General features: G+C 47.4%; 1 protein-coding gene across 2 annotated transcripts in view; it reads left to right on the top strand.

The window, feature by feature from the left end:
* Positions 1–27414, top strand: part of LOC147631009 (acyl-lipid (8-3)-desaturase-like) — a 70437-nt gene that overhangs the window by 25923 nt on the left and 17100 nt on the right. For both annotated transcript variants that reach the window (XM_086809342.1, XM_086809343.1), the window contains exons 3-10: positions 11203–11350; positions 11507–11690; positions 11827–11896; positions 11981–12054; positions 12183–12250; positions 12418–12509; positions 12621–12765; positions 12999–13124. In XM_086809342.1, coding sequence (XP_086665468.1) covers positions 11203–11350; positions 11507–11690; positions 11827–11896; positions 11981–12054; positions 12183–12250; positions 12418–12509; positions 12621–12765; positions 12999–13124 — 907 coding nt within the window. The remainder of the gene's footprint in view (positions 1–11202; positions 11351–11506; positions 11691–11826; positions 11897–11980; positions 12055–12182; positions 12251–12417; positions 12510–12620; positions 12766–12998; positions 13125–27414) is intronic.

Below are 27414 nucleotides of genomic sequence, written 5' to 3'. Positions count from 1 at the left end.
TTCTTGTGACATTGGGGTGACTTGTGACCCTTCTTGCCACAATAATGACATTCAATGTCCTTATTCTTTGAAGATTTGTTGTCTTTATCCTTGTCGGAATCCTTGGAGTTCTTGTCAGAACCCCCTTTTCCTTTCTTTTGTTGATTCTTCCTTTTATCTCGTGCTGCCAAAGCTCCATCAGGGCCACTAGAGGTGCCAGTCCGCTCCTCAAAGCGAGACTCAATCTGCATAACGGAGGGGAGAACTTCCTCCCAAGTAACTGGAACAAGACGAGGAGAATAAACAAGAGACTGAAAGTATGCATCAAACCTCTCTGGAAGTTTGGAGAGCAGCCGAATAGCCATGTCCTCTGTGGAGATGTCCTTGCCACAAATAGCAAGCTCGTCCCGGAGATCTTTCACTTCGAGATGAAAGCAGATAAAGATGGAAAGGCAGAAACTGATAAGTTCATAAGTTGCTTTTCCAACGCTAAAATCCTACCCGGAGACTTAATCTCATAGAGATCTGCAAAAGCCTTCCAAACTTCATGTGGAGCATCTGCTGTACGCACATGAGAGAGATCAGAATCTTGACGGTTCAACATCAGAAAGGAGAAAACGCGTCGATCATTCGACTGCCAAATATCAATCTGTGCCTGAGTCACACCACCGGAAGCAAGGGTGGAAGGGGTGGCATTGGCCGGTGTAACAAGCCAATCCCAAAGATCCACGCCACGCAAGGCCGATTTCACCTTCACCTTCCATAGGGTGTAGTTGGAACCATCCAACTTTAAAGACTCAGCAAACATATGAAGAGAAGTCGGTGCAGCCATCACAAAATCTTGAAAAAAACGCATAAACTCTGAAGTAGAGGTGTCCTCCATAGGTACCAAAAGTGCCACCAAAGCCTGAAACACCACAGACCCCCTCTGCAAAGGGGAAAGCCCATTGGGGAGGAAAATGCAGAAGGCTGTTGTATTGAAAAAACAGGCCGCCTATGTCCTATCTCCACGTGGAAAAGAAAATGCTGATCAAAGAGTACCTAATGGCTGTGTCTGTGAGGATTATGTGGTTAATCCTGCATATTGTGTACTAATTACTACTTAAGTAATTAACTTAGAACAAGAACCTTCAGGAGAACACTTGAGACAAGATTGAATTGACTTGTTGTTATTAAACTGAGTACAATAGGTCTCTTATATAAGAGATGAAGAGACACATTTGAAGAGGCATGTCCTTTGATGAAGGGACATGACCTTAGACGAAAGGGTACAACTTTTAGGCTAAGGGATGTGTCCAGTCGATGTAGAGGCACAACCATTCACTAAGGGATACAACTATTCGTCGAAGAGATGTGGCTATTCGATGAAGAGGTACATCCTTTGACGAAGAGTCGCAACCAGTCGAGGGTAGGGGTTCCCTTTGGCTGGTAACTCTTTGCATCTGCAACAGTAATCAGCAATGAAGAGAGAATCTGATGTATAAACACGTCACAATCGTGACATTCCCTCCCATTTAAAATAAAACCCATGTGTCAAATGATAGACATCCGTTTGTCGAAGAACTCCTGAAGAAGGTTAGGGTACTGCTGCATTTCTTCATCTGTTTGCCAAGTGGAATCAGACTCATCCAAGTCCATCCACTTCACAAGAAATTCTGTAGTCAACTTTCTTCTTGTTTCCTTCTGTCTTACGTCAAGTATTACTTCTGGAACAAGGATAATATGGTCATCTTCAATTTCTGGTACATAAGAAGATAAGTCTGGAACAGGCGAATCTCCTTGAATATACTGTTTGAGCCAAGATATGTGAAAAGTTGGATGAATCTTTCCCCATGACGGTGGAAGTTCCAACTTATAACTGACAGTTGAATTTTTCTTAAGAATCTTGAAAGGCCCATAGAAGCGAGGTCGTAACTTTGGAAAAACGGACTTCACTGTTTTGTAGCGGTGAGGTGCCACATATAATAAGACCAAATCGCCTTCTTGAAATTCTGCATGTCGACGATGCTTGTTGGCCTGTTTTTGATATTTTTGTTGCACATGGACCAATTTATCTCGTACTTGTACAAGCACATCTTGCATCTCCTGAACCAACTGATCTGCCAACGCCACTTTGTGTTGCAAAACAAAGTTTGTAGGCACAAGAGGAGTATGTCCATATGCGGCTTGAAATGGAGTTAATCCAATTGCTGAATGATGGGAGTTATTATAAGCAAATTCCACGAGTGGTAAATAATCTTCCCATGATGCCAGACGGAATTGAATATAATGTCGAATCATTTCTTCCAAAATCTGATTGACTCTTTCAGTCTGTCCATCTGTTTGAGGATGATAGGCTGAACTGAATAACAAATTCGTGCCAAGAGATTTGAACAAAGACGTCCAAAAATGTCCAGTGAACTTTGGATCTCTGTCAGAAATGATGGTCTTTGGTAAACCATGCAATTTGAAGACATGTTGCACGAATAATGACGCTACGTCTGGGGCTGAAGCAGCTTTCTTGCAAGGGATGAAATGTGCCATTTTGGAAAATCGATCAACCACCACAAGAATCTGAGCATTGCCTTTGGATGAACGAGGCAAGGTGGTGATAAAATCCATACTGATGCTTTCCCATCTCTCATTGGGAACTGGCAATGGTTGAAGTAACCCTTGAGGAAGTTGTCGAGAGGCTTTCATTGTTTGACATGAATGACAAGCTTTGACAAATTTGATAACATCTTGCTGCATCTGAGGCCAGAAGTATGTAGCAGACAAAAGTCGATATGTCTTGTTGATACCAGGGTGAGCAGCATAAGGGACTTCATGATGTTCTTGAATAAGAATCTTCCGCAATGAAGTATTGTGAGGCACACAAATGCGGTCAGAGAAGAACAGCAACTCATCTATGATAATATAGGCTGCAAACATGTTCATTTCTGCAGGACTGGGATTAGAAGATTTGAGAGCACGGAACGCATCTCCAAAATCTCTATCCGTCAAATATTCATTTTTGAAACAAGCAGGGATTTCCATTTGCACATCTGTGATGGCAAAATTAATGGCTCGAGGCATGCGACTTAAGGCATCTGCAACCACATTCTGAAGACCAGGAACATACTGAATAATCATGTGGAAATTAGCCAAGAATTCAACCCATCTGCCTTGTCGAGAGTTCATAACAGGCTGAGTGAAAATATACGTCAGAGATTGATGATCTGTACGTACAACTGAATCTGCTCCAAGAAGATAATGTCTCCATGTTCGATAAGCATGCACGATTGCCAAAAACTCCTTATCATACACAGGATACCTGCTTTGAATGGCTGAAAACTTTCTGCTGTCAAAAGCAATGACACGATCATTCTGCATCAGAACTCCACCAGAAGCACGATCTGAGGCATCTGTCATTACATCAAAGGGCTGAGTGGGATCTGCAATGGCCAAGACCGGGGTTGTCGTCAAGGCATGCTTGAGATCATTGAAGGATTGCTCAGCTTCCGAAGACCACTGAAGTTTGTCCAGCTTTGTCAATTCTGTCAAAGGGGCAGCAATCTCCGAAAATCTATGCACCTTGTTGTGATAGAAGTTAGCAAGTCCCAAGAAAGATCGAACATCTGAAATGGTGAGAGGCAAAGGCCAATCCACAATCGCCTGAATCTTCTTAGGATCTACTGCAATCCCATTAGCAGAAATGATGTGACCAAGATATTCCACATGGTTTTTGAAAAATTCGCTCTTCTTTTTGTTGATGTACAGCACATTGTTGCGTAGTACTTCGAAGACTATCTGTAAATGCGCTTTGTGATCGACCATAGATCGGCTAAAAACCAGAATATCATCAAGATAAACGATCACGAACTTATCCAAGTATGGCCCAAAAATTTCATTCATCAGGGTCATGAAAGTGGCCGGGGCATTGGTTAACCCAAAAGGTATGACCAAGAATTCATAATGGCCATATTTTGTCCGAAAGGCTGTCTTGTATTCATCACCATTACGAATACGAATTTGATGATAGCCGGACTTTAAATCAATCTTGGAAAACACCTTAGCACCAAGCAGTTGGTCGAACAATTCATCGATGCGAGGTAAAGGAAATTTGTTCTTGATTGTCAGCTTGTTGAGAGCTCGGTAATCAATGCAAAGCCGCATTGATCCATCCTTCTTCTTGACAAGTAAAACCGGGGCTCCGAAAGGACTTTTGCTGGGACGGATGTGACCCTTGTCCAGCAACTCCTGTAATTGCTTTTGTATCTCTTGAGATTCAGAGTAAGAAACACGGTATGGAGCTCGGGTTGGAGGAGGTTGACCTGGGATAAGATCAATCGGGTGATCCACAGGACGACGAGGAGGCAATGTCGTCGGAAGATCATTCGGAAATAAATCCTGAAAAGGCCTGAAGAAGGGTTGCTCCAAGTAAGCAGTAGTTGATGACGAGGCTTGAGATTGCTCACTGGTTTCTGCTTCAATCTCCCGTAACATGACCAAGGATGTTGCACTGTCACGTTTGCGAACGAGACGTTTGACTTGCAGGGCAGAAACAATGGTGATGGGTTTGGCACTGAAAAGGCCATGAAGTTCCAGCTCTCGACCATTATGATATAATTGGATTGAATGGGAACGAAAGCTAATCACCGGATCATATCGATACAGCCAAGATTGTCCCAATATCATGTCATAATGTGACAACGGCATTACTGAAAAATTAAGGTGATCCTGGTAATCTTGAATCTGGAACTGGAGTTGTTGCACCTTTTGGTTACAATTAAGGAAGGAACCATCAGCAAGCTCCACTTGAAAAGCATCCACAAAATGTTGGGTCTGTAGGCGAAGCTTATGAACCAAAGAAGTGCCCACAAAATTAGTGGAACAGCCACTGTCCACCAGCACATTGATGGGATGGTCGCCAATGAAGCCAAGAAGACTAAGGACCTGTTTGGATAGATTCACCGGAGCAGGGTTGGTACTTTGGCCATTAAGCATCAGGGTACTGACAAACTCTGAAACGCGAACAGAACAAGCCATCTGTTTGTTCTTGTCTTTCACAGGAGGCGGGTCATGATCAGCATGGTGACAACTGTCCACCTGAGAATTGCGCCGAGTGTTGGAGGGTTTAGGACGCTGAGGGCATTCATACCACCGGTGATCGCCAGAACAAATTGTGCAGAGGCCTGGGCGACTAGGTTGGGATGAAGGGGCAGTTGATGAAGAGGTTTGCTGTCCTGAAGAGGGTTCTCGCTTGAAATTGCGCCGATCATTGTTGCGACGGTCCTGTCGAGACCGATCTCGGTTTCTGCTGCTGCCAGAGGATTCGGTCTGAGAGGATCCTGCATTTGACGCAGAAGTTTGCCCGGAAAATCGCGGCCGGAAGGACTGTTGTCCAGAATATGGTCGCCGAGAGTTGGGTTGTCCAGAATTAGGACGCTGGGGTTGGCTAGTCCCATTGGATCGATTCCGCTGGAAGGAACGGGCGCCGGAGGAAAGGTTCCTGGGAGGACGCCGGTAATCACTGATGCGCTCGACATACGAGATTGCTTCATCCAGGGTGGCAGGATTATACTTATGGACTTCGTCTTGGATTGTGGGTTCAAGCCCGTCAATGAAGCTGTGAAGCTGGTCAGAGGGGTTGAGTGTCTCTATCTCCAGAGCCAATTTTTGGAACTCTGAGATGTACGCGGCCACGGAGCCAGTTTGACTCAGGCGGCGGAGAGAAGACCTGGCATGAAAATTCGCGTTTGCAGGCTCAAAAGCCTTGCGAAGAGCACGCCGGAATTTGTCCCACGTTGGAGTAGACTTGCCATCTGCAATCCTGCGTCGCCACCAGAGGAAGGCGGTATCCTTCAAGAGGGTACTGGCCAACGCTACTTTTTTGTTCTCGGGCAATTCAGTATTCGAGAAGTAAACCTCCATTTTGTAGAGCCAATGATCGATTAACCGCTTATCACGGCGGCCATTGTAGGGCTCGGGTAACTTGATGTCCATCTTCCGTGTTTGTGCTGTGGTCATTAATTTATATAAAAGTTTAAGTTCAGCATTGTCTACCTCGGCAGTCGGATCGGGCGGAGGTAAGGGATCGTCCTGCTGGCCCACCGAGGATGATGATGATGACTGTGGAGAATGCGAACGATGCGCTCGCTGGGACTTCCTGGATCCCGGTTGGTGCCGCTGCTGCATGTCTTCCATCTGGGATCTCATTGATGCCATTCCGTCGAAAAATGCCTTTTGTAAGTCCTCCATCTGCTGTTGGAGAGTAGTCATCAGTAAGGCTTCCATCTGAGGATCGGCGGGTGGCACGTTGTCGTGTGACGTCGACATCTGAAGCACTCAGAGAGAGTACTGTGGTGAAGCCGGAAAGGTCCACCCGAAATGGAGAATGGAAGGAACAGCTGCTGGAGAGGCAGTAATAGGGTCCTCGTATGCGAAGTCGGGATCTTCCACTTCGTCGGGATCGTCCTCCGAAGTTACTGCATTGGCTTCCTCCAAAGAACTGGGTACTGGAGATAATGGAGTATAGTCGGGGACGAAGATCTCGCAGTAAAATGTCACAGGAGGGCGCGTGGAGGAGACATTGCGTAAGCCATCCACGCTGCACTCGGGCAGAAAGTGTGCCAGCTGCGGGTACCGTGATAAAAAATACTCGAAATGAGTAAGATGCAGGGGCTCGCAGGTGAGGAAAATGGTCCAAATCGCCCAAGTGTCGGGTTCGGTCACATGCGGGCTGCTGACATGAATACGGTACACCTGAGAGGCCGGGGATGCTGGGATTGGAGAGGCTGAAAGACGTGGAATCCACCCAACATCGGCGGGTAGTGGCACTGAATCCGGAGTGAAGGCACGAGGAGGGCTGTGTTCGGGAAGAACAGCCTCTGGGAGCTCGTCGATGTAACTTAGGTAAGAGATGTGCATGTCGGGTTCCTCCGGGAAGTGGTCCATGACGCATGCACGTAGGGGGCGAGAGCACACAAGATATGTAGTGTGGGCAAAGCCAGGAAAACCCACGAACAGCCAGGAAGAAGGGCGCCTATTCGCTGGAGAGAAGGAGGCGAGTAAGAAATAGGCGCCATCCTGACAGCCGGGTGGTGGTTTTCGAGTCGCCCACGTTGGCTGTTCACACCAGCAGATCCAAACGGCCGGCAGCGCACGCCTAGCGGGTTACGCACGCCCGTTGGGTTTGTTTGGGTGTTTGATTTTTTTTTTTTGTGAAATCCACGTGGCAGTACACTTACTAATGTTGTGTATTGTTGTTTTTTTTTTTTGAAGGTTGACGCTTCGAAGGCGTCGCCGCCGGGTGGAGGTGACGCTTCGAACGCTGGGTCGCCGAGTGGAGTTGACGCTTCGCTGAATCACCGAATGGGTCGCTGCAAACAGTGTTGAACGTGCTGCGAACAGTGTTGAACCAGTGGCACACCAAGTATGAGTGGAGGTGACACTTCGCCACGCTCAGCATATAGAAGGCAGCCACGCTCAGCAAACAAGAGCGCCGGTTGGCAGCAACCAAGGCGAAGAGAGGGGGGCTCCATAGTCAGCAGCGAAGGGGGCAGTTCCTGCCATGTTGCGAACGCCACCGGCAGCAGGGAGGGAGGGCATTCCGGAAATACTGCAGGGGTCCCTCTCTGCTATACACACAACACGTGTATATGGGTGTGAGACCTTGTGTACTTGTTTACATTACGACAAGCAAAGATTCACGCCAAGTCCGCCATCGCTCTGCTTCTTCCATACAACACCGAGAGGAGAGGTGGATGAGGGAGTGCCGCGGAGAGGGTGAGGGCTTCACAACCCACGGGTAGGAAAAAATTTGCTCTGATACCACTGTGAGGATTATGTGGTTAATCCTGCATATTGTGTACTAATTACTACTTAAGTAATTAACTTAGAACAAGAACCTTCAGGAGAACACTTGAGACAAGATTGAATTGACTTGTTGTTATTAAACTGAGTACAATAGGTCTCTTATATAAGAGATGAAGAGACACATTTGAAGAGGCATGTCCTTTGATGAAGGGACATGACCTTAGACGAAAGGGTACAACTTTTAGGCTAAGGGATGTGTCCAGTCGATGTAGAGGCACAACCATTCACTAAGGGATACAACTATTCGTCGAAGAGATGTGGCTATTCGATGAAGAGGTACATCCTTTGACGAAGAGTCGCAACCAGTCGAGGGTAGGGGTTCCCTTTGGCTGGTAACTCTTTGCATCTGCAACAGTAATCAGCAATGAAGAGAGAATCTGATGTATAAACACGTCACAATCGTGACAGTGTCGGTGAAGCCAAACTGTAGGCGAAAAGACCAGCAGGTGCTGTCCAGAAAACGCAGCAGCAAAGGGCTGCAAATCTGAGAGAAAACGCAAAGGAGAGGGTGTTGAAAACAGGGCTGAATCTGGGGCAGCAAAGAGGTTGCTAAACCGGGAGCGATGATACCATGAAAAAGTGCACAGAGCGGAAGCAGAGTGGCACTAGAATGTGCTGAACAGAGAGTGCAAGAGAGAGAGAGAGATATGGAGAAAACTATGCTGAATATACTGAAGCAAAACAGTCCCAAGCAAGAGACACTAGAAGTCTCATAAGTGAGGGAGCAAAATATGTACAAGAGTGAATGAACAATGAGAGGCCAGCACCCACTATTTATAGTAGGGGGAAGCTGGCCGACTGGAGTTGCAAAACAGGCTGACTAGAGCTACTGGACAAGGCCGACTGGAAAATGCCAGAAAGGCTGGGAAAAATCCCAGAAAAATACTAGAAAAAGTGGTGGCCAGCCCACAAGCAAGGGCCATGCAAAAGGGACCAAATGGGCACCATAAAAGAGCAGAATCTGGGGATGAAAGTGCTAACATCTATGAGAGGAGGTGTTGAACTTGTCTGCAGTAGTTGACAGTTCTAATGATAAAGCAGAGCAGTCTGCTAATGTAGTCCAGTAGGAGTGGATATTTTTGGTCACATGCAATAGTGACACACCAAGTGCTACAAAACAGGATATGTCTTTGATTGCATCTCACAGTAAGGATGTAATTTGGTATTTTGATAGTGGTGCCTCGAGCCATACCTCTTCTTCTTGCAAAGATGTATTTCAGCACTTGGTTTATGCTTCTAATGGCCGGAGTGTATCATGTGCAGATCATTCTACTTATCCAGTGAAAGGGATAGGCAAGGTCATGCTTGTTGCAGCCAATGGTGCAAATGTATGTATGACAAATGTATTGTATGTTCCAGGGATAAAGAAAAATCTGCTCTTTGTCTTAGCCATAACCGATCAACTTGCAGATAAGAGGTGTTCAGTCAAGGACCCTTCAAGGGATCCTTGGGAAATGGTTTGTGATGCATCTTTCCCAAAATCACCCCTCACATACATGTCCTATTGGAGACTCAAGAGGCGGGCCGTGGCATATTGTGAACCATACGATGCTTCTGCAAAAGCATCAAACTCCGAGAGTTTACATGCTTGAAACGAGCATGCCATAGATCTGCATCATGCATAGCAGGAGTAGGGGCAGCCACTGTATGTACATCATATGAACACTTGTTATAGCTGTCTAGCTTATACAAGCCATTGCATCATGTTCCAGAAGTGACTATAGCATGGGACTTACGAAGAAGAAATTTCAGATTTCAAGATTGATTTGAAATGTCAGATTTGGGGCCTTTACACTATTATCTTGGCATTCAATTTATGCACAGCAATGATGGCATTGTTATTCAACAAACTAAGTACATAAAGAGTTTGCAAAAAAGGTTCCACATGGAAGAGTGTAAGCCGCTTTCTACTCCAATAGAACTAGGTTTATGACTCAGCATGCATGACATTGGTGAACCTTTTGAAGCCGGCATTTACAGTCAGGCAATGGGATGCCTCATTTACTTGTGTAACACGAGGCTTGACATAGCTTTTGGGGTGTCTGTGTTGAGCAAATTCATGCACAGCCCAGGCACAAAGCATTGGCAAGAAGTGAAGCGCATTTTCCGTTATCTACATGGTACCCTGGATCTTGGTTTGGTCTATCCTAGGGGGCCAGCTTGCAGCTTTATACAACACTTCACACTAGTATAGTGCGTGGGACTTTGCACGAGGATGTATTACATAGGGATTATTGTGAGGATGTATTGTATGGTGTAGTACATGCAGACGAGTCAGATGTACATGCCTTTTGTAGAATCTTGGTGATGATGTCCATGTGATGATGATGTTTCCTCGATTGCCATCACACCTCAGAACTTTCCGCCCCTTATTATATAGGGGAAGTGCAGACTTGCCAAACTGGATCTCGCACCATGTTTTATGCCTCTTCCATCTAACTCTTGCCATACCTTAATCCTTAAACAGAAATGCATAAGCTCAAGGTTTGGAGGTGCCAAACTAGATCTAGCACCATGTTTTCTGCCTCTTCCATTTGACTCTTGCCAGACCTCAACTCCCAAATAGAACGCATAAGCCCAAGGTCTGCCATTTCAAACTCTAAACTCAACATCTCCTGTGTCTGCCGGATCTTCTTTTCATGGTTTCCCATCATAATGTGGTCATCCACATCTAGGACAATGATCATGTACCTGCCCTGCCTAGAGAAAATATACAAATTTTCATATGATGGTCTTTTAGAAAGACAAATAAAGCGTCTATCCACTAGTACAATGCCCGAGGGGCCTGTTTCAGCCCATACAATTTATGAAGTTCTCAGAAGATGTTGTAGGTTTCCTTCTACCTTGCAAAATGGCAACCTGGACTTGCTCTATTCCACTGAGATCTCGTAAGTTCTTTCCCCAGCACAGTAGCGATGCCATTTGAGACCACCTTCAGAGTGGTGGTGTTTTCAAAGAATTTCTTGTGATCAGCAATTAAGGTTGGTTTCCATCATGAGGCTTTTCTTGATGGCAAGTTTTCTTCCCAGTACTGTCAAGAAACAGCCTGCCAACATGCTGTCCTGAGACTGCTGTTGTTGGCCGTGGCAGGCCAAATGGCTGCTTTAGTTAGGTATATCAGGAGAAGTTGTTGGTGTGTTTGGCCTTCTATGCACAAAGGCTTTATTTCATTCAAGCACCATTGTAATGTGAATGCAATGTTTGTTTTCTTATTTCTAATACACAAGGATGGAGATATCAGGGTTATATGCTGGGTTCTGAGGCCAGCAATTTAGCTAGCAACGAGAGGGTGCTCTAATATGCCATTAAGCTCAAGATTTGCAATTGTTTGGCTACACCAAAATTTGTAGCTTTTATTAAATATTTTTTCCCCCTATTTTTTTGCAGGGTGATGTTGGCACGCTTTTATATTGGAGAGGTGGAGAGAAAACCTGGTGTTGCAGATTTCACATCGCTCGAGTATGACTGTGCAGGGAAGGAAGATTTTTATCTTACACTGAAGCATCGAGTAGAGAACTATTTCAACAAATTAAAGGTTCCTATTTATACTGGCCTTGTCTATTTTTAAAAAGTTTATTTTTTGCGTTTATACTAAATATGGACACGGCCCTTACAAAATATATGCCAATTTTTGGCATAAATGCCCACAAGACTAGTTAGCTAACAGTCTAATGTTTTCATTTTTCTGTAGGTTAATCCAAGGATGCATGCTCATATGCTCATCAAATCATTGATTATCATTTTTGGCTACTTATTCTCTTATTACATGACATTTTTTGGATTTCAAAGTTTTGGACTCTCAATATTCTTTGCAATAGCTGCGGGTTTGATGGCTGCAGAGATTGGTCTGTCCATCCAACATGATGCTAATCATGGTATGCTCTAAAGACCTTTACAAGGTTGTTTAAAGCTAAATGAAATAGTTAAAATTTTCGGTTTCATCACTTGAACAACATAAGCGAGGTGTAGTAAGTTGCAAATCTTATTTTTACTGGCCTGATTTCCATGCAGGTTCATACACAAAATGGAGTTGGCTTGGGTATATGATGAGTGTAACTATAGATTTGGTAGGCGTTAGCAGGTGGGCCAGCCGTTTGTTGAGCCCTTTCCCGTTGTCAAGAGCTACATGAGGTTAGCCTCTAAACTACAGTTGTATGCTTTGCAGCTTCATGTGGAGGCAACAACACGTGGTAGGACATCATTCTTTTACAAATGTGAATGGCTATGATCCAGATATAAGTGAGTGATTCTTATTTTGTCATGCTTTCCTAGTTTCTTTGGATTCTTAATTGTATTGATTAACTGTGCTTAATTCCTATTTGGCTAGTTAAGTAGCTGATTTGTGGAGGTGTATGCTTGCTCTTTAGGGGTACTGAAACCTAATGTGTGGAGGCTAACACAAGAACAACCTAGGCGAAGCTATCACAACTATCAGGTATATCTTTAAGCAGAGCTGTGTCAATATGGGGTTTCTCTTTGCCCCATGAAGGCTTTTTGTTATTTTGTACTTCAAAGGTTCTTAATTGTGAAAGATAAATCCTGGATTTATGTCAAGACAGGGTGATTCCTTTTTGATCAATAAATTGATTCTTTGAATGGCAGCACCTATACTTGCCTTGTCTTTATGGCACTCTTGCTCTCAAGAGTGTGTTCTATGATGACTTTGCTTCATATGCCACTGGATCAATTGGCCCGTAAGGTTCTTTGCTCTGGAGTTCAGTTTTGGGTTGCCTTTTTGGATTTGTGGTGCGGGCTTGCAATATGATCAAAAACTCATTTTTTGGGGGTTTTTGTTTCGGTTGCAGTGTGAAGATTCCGAAAATGACATCTTTGGAGTGCTCAATTTTCTGGGGCACTAAGCTAGCATATGCAGTTTACATGTTTGTTCTCCCTGGTCTCTTCAGCCACCACAGTGCTTGGGGCATTGTCTGTTTATATGTTGTCATTCAGGTAAACACAGGACTTTGTTTCCCGGTAACCATTAAACACAGGACTTTGTTTCCCAGTACCTTTAAATTTAAATCTTTCTTTCTTTCCTCAAGGACGTGCCAGGGTTTGAACTCACAACTTCTTGGGTAGGGTGGGTCTTGAGCAACTATTCTGGCAAGAGCTTGGAAATTCAATATTTCAAAGTGCGTCAGTTTAAAAATTTACAATGGTTTTTTTTTGGTTATTTGGTGCAGCTTGTTTTCGGGTGGGTGTTAGCCCTTGTGTTTCAAGTGGCCCATGTGGTTGAAGAGGCTTTTTTTCATGTGGTCGATTCAAGTAATGGATTTCCAACACTGCCTCGAGGATGGGCAGCTTCACAGGTAGAGGTTTTCCTTTGTTAGTAATTAAGGCACAGTAAACGAGATCATCACTTTGCATTGCTCTTTTCATGCTTTTAAACCCCTGTTCTATTGTGTGTTTGGTGATGTGGCTTTTGCCTGCTTTTAAAAAAATCCCTTCTTCCTCGGGAGTTTATGCTTGTGATGGGGGGTGGGGGGTGGTGGGGACACTCCCACAAGACAAGAAGTGTCCTTACCCTCTTTGTCCTCAATAGCTCCGTGTTTGGAATTATCCTTTGCTCTTTTGCGGCTGGCGTTTGTCTCCAGTTTGGAATCTGAACCGTCTCAAATTTTGAGTATCATTGCCAAGCAAGCGACGTTCAAAATTCCCTTGGGCTTGAGTGCACAACAAATGCATACAAGGACCGATTTAAGCCATTGATCTCTGCTGGTCTTGTGATGCATGAACAAGAGCTTGGTAAAACAAGAGAGCTGTTCCATGATGCTGGCTGTTACAGTCGAGACCAGTATTAACTAGGTGTTGATGACCTAGGGTTAAGGGGATGGAGCTGTTAGAAGTCATCTCCTGTCTTTATCAGACACCAGGGCCTCTGTTGGGGGTGTGCCCGCCCTGTATAGGTGTTTTATCATTTTTCCTCACTACCCGTATTTTTCCCCCCATTTTTCCCTATTTTTCCAGGGTGTGGAGGCAGTGTAGGGCCTGTCGTCTGTACCAGATGCTGGCCGACTGGTCATAGGCAGTCCCCAGTTGCTCTCTGCTGCTGGCCGATTGCACACGTGTGATGGCCGACTTTGATATGCTGGCCGACTGCTGTATTTTCTGGTCGTGGGCATTTCAGGTCCAGTCGGCTGTCCATCTACTGGCCGACTGCACTCATGGGGCCATATAAAATGGCCCCATGGCCCCCCCACCTATTGTATTCAGTTTTCATTGCGGGATCTTGTGTATAGAGAAGAGTTACACGCCTATCTCTCTCCTTTTCTTGTGTTGTCTATTTTCCGCACTCTACTTGCTCTTGTGATCTCAGATTTTGTTATCATCTCCGCTGCGTATTTTGACATGGTATCAGAGCCTGGGCATGTGTGGTCTTGGGCGGCTCGGGCATGTGTGGTCCTGGGCGACCCCCTCGCGCCTCGGTGGCTTGCGTAGCTCGAATCGAGGGAGGGTGTTGGAAGGTTGGTGATTTCGAGCGTGTGTTCTATGGCTAGAAGGTGCCTTGGATTATCCCATAAGTGGACGCATGGGAAGTTGAAGAGCCATATATAGGCTAGAGTGGCACCTTGTCATAGTCATCTCCTCCGGCCGGTGTTTTGGGAGGCAGCTCACCAGGAGATGGGAGCCCGGTGGAGGGATGCTGCAGTGCCCATAGGGGGTGTTCGTAGTGCTCGATGGTGATGCGTCTCCTACGTGCGTTAGTCTTCGGCTGCGCATTCTGACATGGTATCAGAGCCCTAGGCTCTTGAAAGATCTTGGGAGTTTTCTGAGCAAGAGGTGGATTGTTGCGTTGCTGATTGGTGGACTGTTTTGGACTGTACGGGAAGAATAGTAGCAAGAGGAAGGCGGGCTAAGTAGCTGGACAGCCACTTGCAGGTTTAGAGTTTTTTTTTTCCCCACCCACCCACCCTTTTCAGTTACATCCCCGCGATGGCAGATATGTTAGAGATGGCTGAGAAGCATGTGAAGATCCCAACTCGCCCCACGTTCCCAGTGGACCGTCAGTTGGACGGGAACAATTACGGCATCTGGAAGGTGATGATGGAGTCGGTGCTGGAGTCATATGACCTTGCTGATTTCATTGTTATCGGGGTTCCACGGCCGGAAGCAGAGGAAGGGGAGTTACTGTCAATGAAGAAGGACCGTGAGGCACATGCATAGATGTGGGATCGTGTCAATGCCAAGGTCCGGTCATTTATCTTCCTCAATTGCACACCACAAGTAATCAATCACGTAAAGCATATGATGCTGGCCAGAGGCATATGGCAACACTTGGCTTCTCTTTATAACAAGGTATGGCCCATGAAGAGGATTTCCTTGGAAGTGCAGATGCGGGTTATGAACCCTGCAAAGTCGTCGACGATGCGGGAGCACATTAACAAGCTGCAGGCCCTTCAGCAGGAAGTCCTCCAGGCTGGGAAGGAGATATCATCAGAAGATATGGCCATTACTTTGCTGTCCCACTTGCCTGCTCAGTATTCCGCTTTCTATTTCTCTTTGATTACTAGTGGCAGGCTCAGCACCATTACCTGGGAGGCGCTTGTGCCTATGATCCTAGACAAGGAGGAACATTTCACGAACCCTCCTCCCAGTGGAGGTTCGGAGGCCTTAGCTGGCCAACGGCCAAAAGGCCGGAATAACAACAAGGGCAAATGGAAGGCTTCACCAGAGAAGTCTTATGAGAAGAAGCCTGAAACAGAACGAGAGAAACTGAAGGTTGAGTGGTCCTGCAATGATTGTGGTGAGAAAGGCCACTACTGGAGGAAGTGTCCTAAGCGGACTGGAAAGAGTGCTGATTCTTCAGCCTCAGCTGCAAAGACTCTTGCATTTGTGCACTTAGAGATGATGGACTCCGATGCTTCATCGTCTTCGAGCGAGGAGGCAGTTGGCTTCACCGCAAAGGATACCCGGGAATGGATTCTTGATAGTGGTGCTTCTAGGTACATGACTCCGTCTCGTGACTTCATTCTGGATCTGAAACGGCAGTCAGGTCGCATTTTCATTGGCGACAACTCCACCATTCCGATTCACAGTGAGGGCCGGATGGAGATTATTCCCGACGGCAAGGAAGGCAAGCATGCCTCCGGTGTTCTTTATGTCCCTGCTCTTGGTTTTCATCTTCTGTCAGTGCATGAAGTATGCAAGATTGGCTTTCGGGTGGAATTTGAGGAGCATTCAGTTGCTCTACGGGACTGTGAGATTGGCTAGGTTGTTTGGGAAGGCGGTGTGGAGAACGGTATCTACAAGCTCTCTGCACTCTCCTCAGTGACAGGTTCTCAGGTCGGAGATCTATGGCACTTTCGTTTTGGCCACTTAAATGTGGATGCACTGCGGCGAGCTTTCCGGGACCAGATGGTGGTTGGCTTGCCAGATGTTGGTAGCAGGCAAGGACATTGCAGCTCTTGCATATGTGGTAAGCAGCACAGGGAATCCTTTCCGAAGCAGGCTTCCAGACAGGCTTCAAAACCATTGGAGTTGATTCACATTGACTTGTGTGGACCTCAGCAGACACCATCAATTGGAGGATCTCTCTATTTTATGCTGCTTGTTGATGATTGTACCAGATTCACGTGGGTCTACTTTCTTTCACAGAAGGACCAAGCTTTTGCACGATTCAGGGATTGGCACGTGGTGGAAAAAGAGTCTGGATTGCAGGTAAAGACTCTCAGGGATGACAAAGGGGGTGAATTCTCCTCGAATGTATTTCTCAGATTTTGTGCAGATCATGGCATCAAAAGGGAACTGGCCAATACAGGATCGCCTTCAGAGAATGGAGTTGTCGAACGCAAAAACAGGACTGTGGTGGAGATGGCGAGGACCATGCTGGAGCATCGTGATCTTCCTCGTCCACTTTGGGGAGAGGTTGTGGCAACGGCTGTCCATACCCTCAACCGGTCTCCAACGACTTCAGTACCCTCAACCGGTCTCCAACGGCTTCAATACCTAATATGACTCCATTTGAGGCATATTTTGGCAGGAAACCTGATGTCTCACACTTCCGTGTTTTTGGGAGTGATGCGTATGTACATATTCCGAAGAAGCAGAGGGGGAAGCTTGACTCCAAATCCTGCAAGCTTATATTTGTGGGGTATAATTCTCTTTCCAAGGGATACAGATTGTATGATCCAGATAGAATTCTTGGAGATCCAGGAGAGTCTGATGATGATTCCCAGATTATTGTTCCAGTTGATCCACCTTAGTCAGTACAGGAGGTTGAGCCCGCAGCTGGAGTAGAGCCCCCGCAACAGCAGGAGGCTCCACGGTCTGTTCGAGTACCCAGGTGGTTGTTGGACACCCTTCGGGAGTCAGGTGTCACGGAGTTACCCTCCGAGTGGACCACAGAGGACGGCCCTCGAAGATCGCACAGAGTCCGCGACAAAAGCAATACAACGGAGCTTCTTCAAGTAAACTATGCTTTTGATGTCTCGTATTATGCGGGACAAGGAGCCCACTTCCGTTAAGGAAGCCCTTTCACAGGATACTTGGAGGAAAGCCATGCAGGTGGAACTTGATGCCATCGAGAAGAACAAAACATGGGAGTTGGTACCGAGGCCGTCGAAACGGTCAGTCATTGGTGTCAAATGGGTCTTTAAGACCAAACATGGGTCAGATGGGTCGGTGGACAAACACAAAGCCAGACTTGTGGCTAAAGGTTATGCTCAGCGGCCAGGCATCGACTACGAGGATACCTTTGCACCGACAGCACGGATGACCACGATTCAGACCATTGTTGCCCTTGCTTCTTCTCAGAGGTGGCCAGTGTATCAAATGGATGTAAATCTGCGTTCCTTAATGGTGACCTGCAGGAGGTGTATGTTGAGCAGCCTCCAGGCTTTGTTGTTCCAGGATCAGAAGGGATGGTTTACAGGTTACGTAAGGCCTTGTATGGTCTTAAGTAGGCTCCCAGGGCTTGGAATTAGAAGATTGATTCCTTCTTTGTTCGGACTGGTTTTCAGAGATCGGCTGCAGATCCTAACTTGTATCTCTTTCGGGAACGCGGCATGGTTACGATTATCATCCTTTATGTGGATGATCTCATTCTCACCGGCGGTCATGTGGAGCACATTAGCGTGACGAAGGCTGCCTTGTCAAAGGAGTTTGAGATGACCGACCTAGGCTTACTCCACTTCTTTTTGGGATTGGAGATCTGGCAGACCCAGAGGGGGTTTTTTGTCTCTCAGCAGCGGTATGTTCATGAGTTGCTTGAGGCCTTTGGGATGGAGAACTACAAGCCAATTACTTCGCCGATGGACCCGAACACAAAGTTAACTGTTAATGATCTTTGTGAGCGAGTTTATGCCTCGCAGTATCTGAAGTTGGTTGGTTCATTGATCTGGTTGCTGAACACGAGATTGGACTTGAGCTTCTCCGTGGGGCTGTTGAGCTCTTTTATGCAGACGCCATTGAAGTCTCATTGGGACGCAGGATTGCGGATCTTGCGGTATCTGCAGAGTACGAAGGATCTAGGACTCTTTTACATAGGAGGGGATGGTGTCACGTGCATCTCGCACTTGGATGCCACGTAGACATTTTTGTACAGAAGGTGCAGGACCTGGGATGGTGAACTGGTCCCATGTGAGCCCAATCCGGGACGAGTCAGCCAGGGATTCATCTCAGTCGTTTGAGGTCAGGTGTGCATTGTCCTGCGCATGAGTCCAAGGTCAGGTGTGCACTGTCCTGCACATGAAACAGTGTCAGTCCGCGCTGTGAGTCTCCCTCTAGAATGATGTGAGTGATTCTGTGTATCTGGTATGGTACCGGATGCCAGATCATTGAGTAGTTAGTGTTTAGAACAAGGGGCCAGCCCATAGGGCTACCCCAGATCTTAGTGGGGGCATGGGAATGGTGTGGAACCACCCCCATGAGGGCCAGGAAGGCCCAGGCTGAACCCACCAGCCATGAAGGGGCTGTCCTACAGCCCTAGGGCAAGCAAAATGCAGATTCTAAGAGTTTACAGCCTTTGCGTGGCTGTAGGGCAGGTATGGGGCAGCCTATACAGGCTGCCCAGCCCTTGGAATGTGGGCAAAGGCTGTGCCCAGCCCTCTGGAAGCAGGCGCATCATGCCCAGCCTTTTAGGAAAAAAACGCAGCATTTAATGTGAATATTTTCAGCATTTTATGCTGAATTTCCAGTCGTGGGAGCATTTATTGCTGGCCGCCTGCAGTAGTACTGGCCGCCTGCTATAGTTGGGCTAGTATAAAAGGGAGAGCCCATGTTCCCATTCATTTATCTCATTCTCCACCAAGAGCTCAAGCATAAGAGGCTAGACAAAGCCAAGAGGGTGCTAAGCAAAGAGGTGAAGGATTCAGGTCAAGGGCAGGGTATTCCCAGCCAAGAAAAGGTCCAAGATTGCTGTATTTTCTTTCAGATTTCTCATCATTCTAATAAAGCAAATACACCATCCGTGGTAGGGACCCTACAGAGGGTAATTGGGACCCAATACTGTGTCCTCTCCATCTCTCCCTCTCTCTCTCTCTCTCTCTCTCTCTATTTTCTGCACTTCTCCTTTCAGTTTGTGCGTTAATATCCATCGCGAAAAGAGTGCTGATTTTTGAGTATTGAAGTCACCAATTCCGAGCATTCAGCAAAGAAACCAGAATTTTTTCTCGCTCGTGTGGTTGGTTCTTAGACGCCGGTGGACCACCCCTTTCGGAGTGACTCCTGTCCCTCGAAGGACGGTTGGTTTTAGCCTCCGGAAGCCTCTGGACGTCTCCCACGTAGATAGTGGATGGTCAGTTTGTGTTCCGGAAAGGAAGTGCATTTTCCTGCTATGGCGAGCTTCGACGACGAGAGAGACCAAGAACCATGGGACCAGAGTGCACCAGGCAGCCTAGCTACGGCACCAAGCTTGAGTGTCACAGACATGTTCCAGCTGATGATGCGAGCAATCGCAGAACAGACAGCCAAGTTGGATGAGCAGAAGGCGCGGATCTTGGCTCTGGAGGAGCGTACCCGCTCTCCAGCGTCACGTTTTCCATCTCCTCCCTCTCCTTCCGTATCCCAGATACGAGATCCTCGACACAGGGACCCTCTCGCGGGGCACAGCCGTAGCCAAGCTCTTTGCTTGAGTTGCAGATGTGTGCATTGGAGATCCAACAACGAGAAGACGAAGCCATGCGACGCGTGGAACACGAGCGTTACCTCAGAGTCTTGGACGCCAGATTGACACTGGCGGCGCCCTCAAATCATTTTCTTGAGAAAATGAACTTCAGTAAGTATAATGGTAAACTTGATCCCACAACTCTTTATTCATGGTTACATCAATTTGAAGCTTACTTTGCCGCAGTTAGGAAAACAGATACTGACAGAGTGATCTTAACCAGTTGGTACTTGGAAGGTGAGGCCATTCCTTGGTGGACTCAGTGGGCTCATGCCCACACCAGAGCAGGTATGGTAGCTTATGTGTGGGATGAGTTTGTCCGCGACCTTAAGCAGCGGTTTCTACTGCCCCACTACCTTGCGCGACTTGAAGACGAGTTCAGGGGAGCGTGTCAGAATGCGCAACTAGTCCTTCAATTTGCCAATAGAATTTGGACTTTATGTCTGCAATTAGGCTTATTTGATACGGACAAGAAAGGGTAGTTTTTGTATGGCCTGGACACGCAAATCCAATGGGAAGTGCGTATGTTTAGGCCAGCCACCTTTGAAGACGCACTCTCGCTTGCGCAAAAAAGTGCAGAAATGAAACATAATGGTGGCAAGCCCAAGACTTCCCAGCCGGCTTCTCCAAGTGCTAATGCCTCGGGGGGCAAAAGCCAAAACCAGACAGGGTCTTCCCTAGGACAGAGCCCAGGAGTCTCTGGCTCCAAGAACTCGAACAATGCGTCAAAGCTTACTCTAGACCAGAAAGCGGAGGCAGACAAGACTGGTGGCAAGTTAAGTGCTGAGGAGCTTTCTTAGTACAAGAAGGAGGGTAGATGTTTCTTTGTCATACAAAAGGACACACTTCTCGAGATTGTCCGAAGAAGCCTCCAAAGCCCGCTGCCGCCGTCTCCACAGCTTCCGTGGTGAGCTCAGCTCCCACACAGACCCCAGCGGCTACCCCTAGTTCTTCAAACCCCGGTGCTTCAGTTGGAGCAATTATTAGTCGGGAGCTCGAAGATAAGCAGAAAGGCGCCCATGACCAGGAGTATGAGTGCAACGAATTGCTCAAGTCCTTTGGCTACATAGGTGGCCAGAGAGTCGTTGTCTTGTTTGACAGCGGCAGCACGGAGGATGTGGTCACGGAACAGGCCGCTAGGCGTGCCCGTTTCGAGCTGACTTCGGTGGACAAACAGGTTGAGGGTTTAGCACAGGTATGACAACGAGCGTCAAGTATGAAGCTCTAGGTGCTAAGTTAGTGATTCAGGGCATAGAGTTTGTGCGTGATTTTATGGTTGCCTCTCTTTTTTTTTTTTTTTTTTTTTTTTTTTCCGAGAAAAGATCCTTTCATTAGTTATGTAGAAAAAACGCCCGTAGGGCTACAAAAGAGATCTCTCCTGCTCCTAACAGAGAGAAGAGCAGTGAATACATCATGGCAGCCCGGGAGACTCTCCCTAGGTGCTGCAAAATACAAGCATCAGTCTAAAGGACTGAGCGGCTAAATCATACAATGGGGGGGGGGAAGAGCCAAACAGGTGGCCTGTAGTGCCAACGGGGGGATCCCGTGTGTAGGGTGTAGAACGGGCCGCAGCGCCAAGTGGTATGAAAGGCCTGGCGCCGTAAAATCGCCTCATCCGAGTCTCCCCGGATGCGGTCGTACTGTCCTCGCAGGGTGTGGATCAACTCCTGCCAAATCCCCCGAACAGTCTCTGCTGGTGGCTCTAATCTCCCCTCAAAGGCCGTGAAGCACCGGGCCCTCCAGGTGAACCAGATGGTGAGGCTGCTGAGGAGCTCCCATCGTAAATCCCTCTCCTGTGTCCAGCTGTCGGACGAGAAATCCGGTGCCGGAACCAGGCGAGGCTGGCCCCTAATAAATCTGATGGCCTGACTGCCCTGCTCCATCTCATAGCCCATAGCAGGCCCTGACAAAGTCGACCAAGCAGCGGCACCCCACGTAAACATACCCTCTGGAGAGAGGGGGGCTAGAATACGCAGCATCCGCAGCCAGATCTGCTGTGCCTGAGGGCAGTCCCAAAGGCAATGTCTCTGTGTCTCCATAGGGTGGCCGCATCGGACGCAGGCCGCCGGAAGACCGCTATAAACAAGCCAAGTGCCAACTGCTGAGCCCCTGTGGGCGACCAGCCACTGAAAAGCCGAGATCCTGCGGGCCTGTCGACTAGCCCAGAGTCGAGCCCAGAAATCCTCCAGGAACTCCTGTGATAGTCCCTGCAATCGCCAATGCCCAGCTGCCGCTGGAGAAACCGTCCTCCTCGCCGTCAAAATATGCCGTCCCAGCCGAACAGTATACTGGAAAAAAGTGATCTCTGTGGCCTCAAGGGATGCATAAGGATCATGCCACTCGTACTCTCCGGGGTCCCACTGTAGCCGGGCCAAGGGGCGTGCTGCATATGCCCATATACGCCAATCCGGGAGCACGTCAGCAGGGTCGGGGTCAATATGCCACTTCCGAGAAGCGGCAGCTACTACCCGAATCCTCTGAAAGGTGCACTCTGCAACCAAGGGCGACTCCACCTCCACTCTCTGGAGTCGGCCCTCATCAGGAATCTCATAATAGAGGCATCTGCCATCCTCAGTGCTAGCTCTGACAGCAATCAGGATCTCCAACTGTGTGAAGGCACCCATCCACCGTGGGGCCACTGGCTCGAGAGGTGTGAACCACTCCTCTGAAAGTGCCTCCTGAATATCATCCCGCATAATCAACCCCCCTCTGAAGTGACTCAGCCTCTCCACCTGGGTCTCCTCTGGTAGACTGCAGAAAGCCTGCCAGTCTCCAAAACTACGAGCTGGGCCTGCCGCTAAAGGTCCCCAGGCTAGACGAGGCCGAGAACCCAGCATATGACCCTGCTCTGTACGAACCGCTGGGCTCCAGATGAGCGGCTGCCTGGCCCGCTCCTCAACACAAGACGGAGGCCGCTGAGAGAGCCCCGGTCTCAGCAACTCCCAAGCTCTCAGGATACTCAAAGCAAATCTGTCCTCCCATCCTCTACTGAGGCCTGTCCTCCTCATCTCTATGAATATCCAGCGAATCTCTGGTGCCCAAGTACCCCCTGCAGGAGGCGCCCGGGCCTGCAATCGCTGCAAGAGGAGCTCTTTCCAAGGCTCAGCGCCTGGAAGCAACCCCCGAACAATAAGCTTCCCCAATAAGGCTCTACTCTGATCAACTGGATCTATAATGCCCAAACCGCCCTGAGCCAGCGGGAGTGTAATAACTGCCCATGCAACTTTATGGTTGCCCCTCTTGTAGGAGCATACATAATTTTGGGTATTCAGTGGTTTCACAAGTTTCTTCCTGATGTCAAGTGGGACAAGCACACGTTCCAGATCAATCGGAATGTGTCAAACGCCCGAGTGACCATTAAGTGTGAGCCAGGAATTCCGAACTTTCCGCTCATAAGCTGGCTAAGCGAGCAGTCAAGAAAGGTGCACAGTGTGCGATGATTTACATCCAGACAGCCCAAACGGTGGCCAGTGCTTCTGAGAAGTACTCGGTTCTCCATGAAAAGTTCCAGAAGATTTTTCTTCGGGACAGGCTCCCTCCCCAGCTCCCCCCGTCCAGATTGGAGGACCACAAGATTGACCTCCTCCCAGGCTCGGAACCCCCGAGCAAGTTTTCGTATCGCCTTTCCAAGACAATGGAATTGGAGTTGGACCGCCAACTCCAAGAATTGTTGCAATCTGGCTTCATCCGCCCCAGCGTGTCGCCATTTGCAGCACCGATCTTATTTGTCAAGAAGAAAGATGGGTCTTCCCGTTTGTGTGTCGATTATCGTGCACTCAACAAGCTGACTATCAAGAGCAGATTCCCGATGCCTCGAATTGACTACATTCTCGAGAGGCTGAATGGAGCAAAGGTGTTCTCGAAACTTGATTTACAGAGTGGGTACCACCAGGTGCGGATTGTGGAGGGGGACATCTCCAAGACAGTCCACTATGAATTTGTGGTCATGCCATTTGGCTTGACGAACGTCCCAGCTACATTTAACCGCATGATGATGCGTGTTTTTCGGGATTTGATTGGAAAGTGTGTGTTCATATTTCTGGACGACATACTCATATTTTCAGCTACGGTTGAGCAGCATGACATTGATGTGGAGAAAGTCCTTAAGTTGCTGGAAAGCAACGAGCTCTACGTCAATGAAAAGAAGTCAGAATTTTATCTGCTCCAGGTGCATTACTTGGGATATTTAATTAGTGCTGAAGGCATTCGACTTGATCTGGCTAAAGTAGCCGAGATTGTCAACTGGGAAGTACCTCAGACGGCCTATGACATTATATTATTTGTGGGTATATGCCAGGCATATTCCACCCACATCGACAAGTTTTCTGACCTCTCCGCATATCTCACCGATCTGCTAAAGGGAGTGAAGACAAGAAGGCAAAAGATTTGAATGACTCCACGAGCGTTGGAGGCATTTCAGAACCTCAAGGTGGCTTTGTCAGAAGCGCCTTGTTTAGCACTTGCCTCGTGGGACGAACCATTTCAAGTGATCACCGATGCGAGTAACATCGCAATTGGAGGTGTATTACAACAAAATGATCATCCAGTAGCTTACATGTCTCGTAAGTTACTGCCCAGCGAGAAGAACTATTCAGTCTATGATCGTGAACTCCTAGCAGTGATATAGGCCTTGAAACATTGGAAACATTTCCTGAATGGCCGTGACTTTGAGGTTCGCACTGACCATCAGGCATTACGCTGGATTCAGACAATGCCAAGTGCACAGTGGAGTGATCGACAACACCGCTGGAGTCAGATATTCCAGCAGTTCCGTGGTATGATTGAGTACCTTCCAAGAAAGGCCAATCCAGTGGAAAGGCCAATCCAGTGGCCGACGCTTTGAGCAGGAAGGGACAAGTGTCTACGATTCATACCACTAGACTTGATCTTGTTGGTATAGGACTAGAGGACATGAAGCACACGTACGTGGATTCCGAGGAATTTGGTACACAGTGGGAACAGGCATTGGATGCCACAAGACCATGCCATTTTTTGATACGCGATGGTTTGCTTTTCTACAAAAGCCGGCTATGTGTCATGAAGTCGTTCAAGGCAGCTCTTCTCCATGATGCCCATGACGCCATTACAAGTGGTCATAGGGGCATTGTAACTCGCGGCGGGTGCCCGGGGAACTAGGACCTTTGTCACACTTGTTGATACCATCAATGCATATTAAAACACTTAAACATGGCCACAACCTTAACACATATCCATCATCACTTTGCATAAAACATAAAAGCTGGACAAAACATCCACAAATGCTGAAAATGGAGCTTGCACACGTGACACCGCATAGAGGCCGGAATGGGCCGACCCCCCCCCCCCCCCCCCCCCCCCCTTGGAGTATTTTATTACCCAAGGAAAATAATATCATGTACAAGCTTTGTGGGCCTTACTCTCCCCACGGGAGATGCCGGATTATCCATGTACAAATGCCATAACACAGCCCAACACAAGGCAACCAAGCCGGAACATAGGCTGTAGAAATGCCGAGCCAACAATATAATCCATATACCTCCGTGTGGGTACTGATTCTTCCCTAAAAACCACGGGTCTTCATGCAATAGAAAGGGTACAGCAAGTACAACTCTCCATTCAGCCGGTACAGCAAGTACAATGGTTGGTACAACCGGTACGGTGGTTGGTACAGCCGGTACAGTGGTTGGTACAGCCGGTGCAGTAAGTACAGAAGCTGGTACAATGGGTGGTACAGCAAGTACAGAAGCTGGTACAGCCATCACAAGGGCGGGTACAGCAGGTACAGCAAGTACAAAAGTTGGTACAGCCGGTACAATGGGTGGTACAACAAGTACAAAAGCTGGTACAGCTTGTACAAGGGCTGGTACAGCAAGTACAAATGCTGGTACACCGTACAACAAGTACAATGGCTAGAAATCATAATAAATGATTAAATACCCTTGCCTTCAGTATTTCTTCGCGATGGAAGCCTCCAAAACAGTCCCCAACAGCCGGTATTCTTCATGGGCAGCCTTCAAGAGAGAGAAAAAGAGAGTAGCCATCATTAGGGCAGCCTGTAACGGTGGTAGAGGTTAGTGTGCAGCAAGAGAGCCTCTATTAATGAAGAGAGAGGGCTCCAATTTATAGATTTGGGCCTCCCATGAGCTAAAATGGCAAGAGAAGGCTACAATGACAAGTGGAGAGCCACACAATAGCTGAAGTGACAAGTGTGAGGCCACTTGTCTCACTTTGATCCACTTTCTAACAAGTGTCAGGCCACTTGTCTCACTTTGGTCCACCTCCTTGCCACATGTCCCAATCTAAGAGATGGGTCCTTCCATAAACTTTATCTCTAAAAATATCCCAACTGGTAGACATTCTGTCATAGGCACTTTGCCAACTCTTGGTATCTGCTCAATTCCAGATGTAATGACACGAACAGAATTTCCATCGGAGTCGGGCCAAAAATAGCAACTCTACTAAATTTTAGGAGTGTGGTCCTTTGTATTCTAGGATAATCCCCCATTCCCAAAGCTTGTACTTTCCAAATATTTAAACATCCTGGAGTCCACGAGACCCCTTTCAGACTGGGAAATGTCCAGACTGGTGACAGGCATGAATTCGACTCTGGAGAAATTGGAATGGCAATACTATTGGCCAAAGATGAGGCGTGATGTGTTTACATATGTACAACACTGTGACATTTGTCAAAAGGTGAAAGCTCCTCGTGGAAAGAAGATAGGGTTGTAACTTGTTACAGCCCTTGCCAATTCCTGAGGGTCCTTTCCAAGACATTTCCATGGACTTTGTCACGAATCTGCCTCCCAGTCTGAGTAAGCGTAATACGCAGGGCTTAACTATTGTTGATAGGTATAGCAAATTTGTTATGCTTATTCCTTGCAGGGCCAATGTGACCACTGAGGATGTTGCCCAGTTGTTCATTCGGCATTGGTACCCGATTGGTGGGATTCCTAGGACTATAGTGTCAGACCGAGATGCCAAGTTTACTAGTCATTTTTGGAGGGCATTGTTTGATAATTTTGGTACTGAGTTGAATTTTTCCAGTGCATTCCACCCACAGACAGACGGCCAGACATAGATATACAACTAGTTGGCCTTTGATGTGCTGAAGTGTTATGTCCACGATCAGCAAGGTAAGTGGGAATTGTATTGCTGTTTTGAATGATTCTTTTTCTTCAGCTATTGGGAGGACTCCATATGAGGCAGCGTTTGGAAGACCTTTCCAGTCGTTGTTAACCAAGACTTCGTCTTCAGTACCGGAGGCGAACAGAGTGACGGAGTCTTACCAGGAGATTTTAGAGTCAGTAAAGGATAGATTGGCTAAAGCGCAAGAGGCCTACACTCGACAAGCCAATAAAGACCGAAGGGATATGAAGCTTTCGTAAGGGGATTGGGTTTATCTTCGGATTATGAAGCAAAGATTGAAGCAGGTGGGCAAGCGATGCCCAAAGTTGTCTTTCAGGAGCTTCGGACCTTTTCCCATCAGGAAAAAGATTAATGAGGTGTCTATGCAATTA

The sequence above is a fragment of the Cibotium barometz genome, chromosome 15 (genome assembly GCF_041138505.1).
Source record: "Cibotium barometz isolate CiBa-2024 chromosome 15, ASM4113850v1, whole genome shotgun sequence".
NCBI lineage: Eukaryota > Viridiplantae > Streptophyta > Polypodiopsida > Cyatheales > Cibotiaceae > Cibotium > Cibotium barometz.
Note: the sequence above shows the minus strand (reverse complement) of the source record. Positions and strands in the feature narration are given on the sequence as shown.